Genomic DNA, 2,427 nt, shown 5'->3' on the forward strand with positions numbered 1-2,427 from the left:
CCACCCCGTTGGGCTCACCTGCGTCCCCGACAGGTCCTCGCGGTCCTCCAGCTCCATGCGGATGGGGTCGTGAGGAGGCAGCCCCATGGGGTACGCGATCATGACGGCCCCCCGCAGCTGTGCCAGGGCTTCCTTCACCATGGCCATGGTCACGCACACGTTGACTTCCACTTGTTTCTTCCGAGGGGACCGACCACACGCAGTTGCATCGACATCGGGGGTTGGACGCAGTCGCAATTCATGTGCGGACTTACTTTGGAGATGAGGGCCTTCGCCTCGTCCACCGTTTTGAGTAGCACGGCTTTCATTTTCTCATTGGGAGCTGACGCAAAGAAAACACGAGTCCGTCATCCGTCACACAAACCAGTCCAAAAAAACAATTCGGTCCCCAAAGGGGGGAAAAACTGGAAATACAAAATAAATACATGTTAACTTCCGCTACAAATTGTTTAAACAAGTTTGTGCTTCTCCTTCCGGTGAAGCGTGTGCCTTAGCCATCGGGGGAGAGCAGAGGAGGGCGTTATCTTTCCCCAAAATGGTGTTCGGTGTCCTGAAAGTTGAAGAGCTCAAAAACGTCCGTCTGCTCACCATGTCCGTTGCGCCGGCCGATGTCGTCCTTCTTGAAGACGGCGCCCCCGCTGGGCACGCACTTGTCCTCCCACTCATCCTTCAGCTTCAGGTCCACCAGCTGCTCGTCCGTTAGCCCTTGCATGTTAGGCGGCAGCGTGACGCCGTGTTCTGCCAGCTCGGCCATCTCTGCAACCAGAAGCAAGTGCCCTTAAAGGAGACATTTCCCGCTTTTTCAACGGGGGAGCTGCTACCATTCCAAGCCCACCGTGATCAATGAAAATCATTCACTTTTAACACATTTTTTATATTTACATATATGCTGTACAGTGACCATTTAAGTGAATCTAATGAATCGAATCGAATTCATTCAATCTACTGTTGCAATAAAGTGATTTTTAACTTCAATAATTCCATGAGGATTCTTTGAAGTTGAAAGTTTCTTGCCTGCGCAGATTCGGCCAACTTTAAGCCTCCCGTTGAAAATGGCGGTGATGTCGCGCACGAGTACGTCGACTGCCTCTTGCACGCCGGCGCTGAACAGGAAGTGGCTCTCGTCCCCGCGCTTCACGTGCAGAATAACCATCCTGAAAGCAAAATCTTCTCTTGCCCAAAGAAAAAAAAGATAATAACACAGAAAGAGAAAAGAAAATCTACAATGTTGGACACACGGGGTGTGAGGGGGCAAATGCCACGTAAACAACGCATCGTGACGGCCGTCGAGGGCGTGACGAAGGTTCGAGAACGAGCGAAGGGCTAAAGCTAAAAACCCGCTTTCGGTCGCTCGCTCACGTATCGGCTTCGGAGTTCCCAGAAAAAGAACAACAACATTTACACAACTTTATAAGGCCTTGCTAAAACGTTATAAATGTCACATTCCACACTTGTAAGATAAAATCATCCAACCTTTATTTTATTGACGGGTCCACACTGACTTGTACGTAGTGAACGACTGTTATAAATCATGACGTTTTAAAGTTAATTTGCATCCCGACAGACCAGTTGCAATAGAGTAGAGCCATTCATCCGCGATAAAATTAGTTCAATTGGGTTAATAAATGCATATAAGGAATGGAAATAAGGGAATCAATTGAATAAACTCATCGATAACGTCTAATGATTTTTATTAATTTGAAATCATGTGTTCGGCTGACAGAGACATTTTCATGACGCAAAGCGCCCGCAGGTTTGGGCACCGAAAGACCCTTGTGATGTCGCGACCGCGCAGGCACTTTTACGAAGTACACTGAAAGAGGAAGACATTTATAACGGCGTACTGCTCGGGTTACATTCCAAAAGCGATCCAGCGGCATCAACATAGATTTTAGCTCGTTTTAGTGAGGCTAACGTACCTGCTGACGAGCAAAAGACGACCGAAAAGCCGCGGGGTCACTCAAGACGTTCACGTTTGTTGACATCTGGTGACTTAGCAACTCGTGTTTGGGTCGACTCGTATTGGTGGAGCACTTCCGGGTTCTTCTTCGTCGTCGAAGTACAAACCACAGGTCAAAATGGGCGGCGCGGTACTGCTGTCACCCAGTGGCAAATGGTGAAACTGCAGATTAAACTGCTCGCCAAAAGTAAACACAAGCACCATTCGGTTTCAGTTTTATTTTGTTTCATACACACAACATAAACTGCCTTTATACATAAAGGTGCTAGCGGCTGTGCCCTTTAAATATGGAATATTCACGGAGATAAACACGAATTGCTGCTTCATGTTTGAATACATATAGATTATGTTCACGAGCACAGACTCAGTTATTACTATGATTACTAAAAACTCGAGAGGGAGGACACTGACCTCACAAAGGCAGCCAGTTTGTGGCCTGTAAAATCTCAATACGACACAAAAATGCT

The 2,427-nt window shown here is 47.4% G+C and overlaps 1 protein-coding gene across 1 annotated transcript; it reads right to left on the reverse strand.

The window, feature by feature from the left end:
• Nucleotides 1–14: 14 nt before the first annotated feature.
• Nucleotides 15–2,050, reverse strand: LOC109509820 (UPF0769 protein C21orf59 homolog; the record flags this gene model as incomplete). Its single annotated transcript, XM_019859675.1, has 5 exons — nt 1,920–2,050; nt 1,015–1,172; nt 589–756; nt 255–322; nt 15–177 (listed from the first exon to the last, which is right to left on the reverse strand). Coding segments are annotated over exons 2-5 (538 nt in total), but the record flags the coding sequence as incomplete, so codon positions are not given.
• Between the last annotated feature and the right edge of the window lie 377 nt (nt 2,051–2,427).

Source organism: Hippocampus comes, unplaced genomic scaffold, assembly GCF_001891065.2.
Source record: "Hippocampus comes isolate QL1 unplaced genomic scaffold, H_comes_QL1_v1.1 C17047843, whole genome shotgun sequence".
In the NCBI taxonomy this organism is placed as follows: domain Eukaryota; kingdom Metazoa; phylum Chordata; class Actinopteri; order Syngnathiformes; family Syngnathidae; genus Hippocampus; species Hippocampus comes.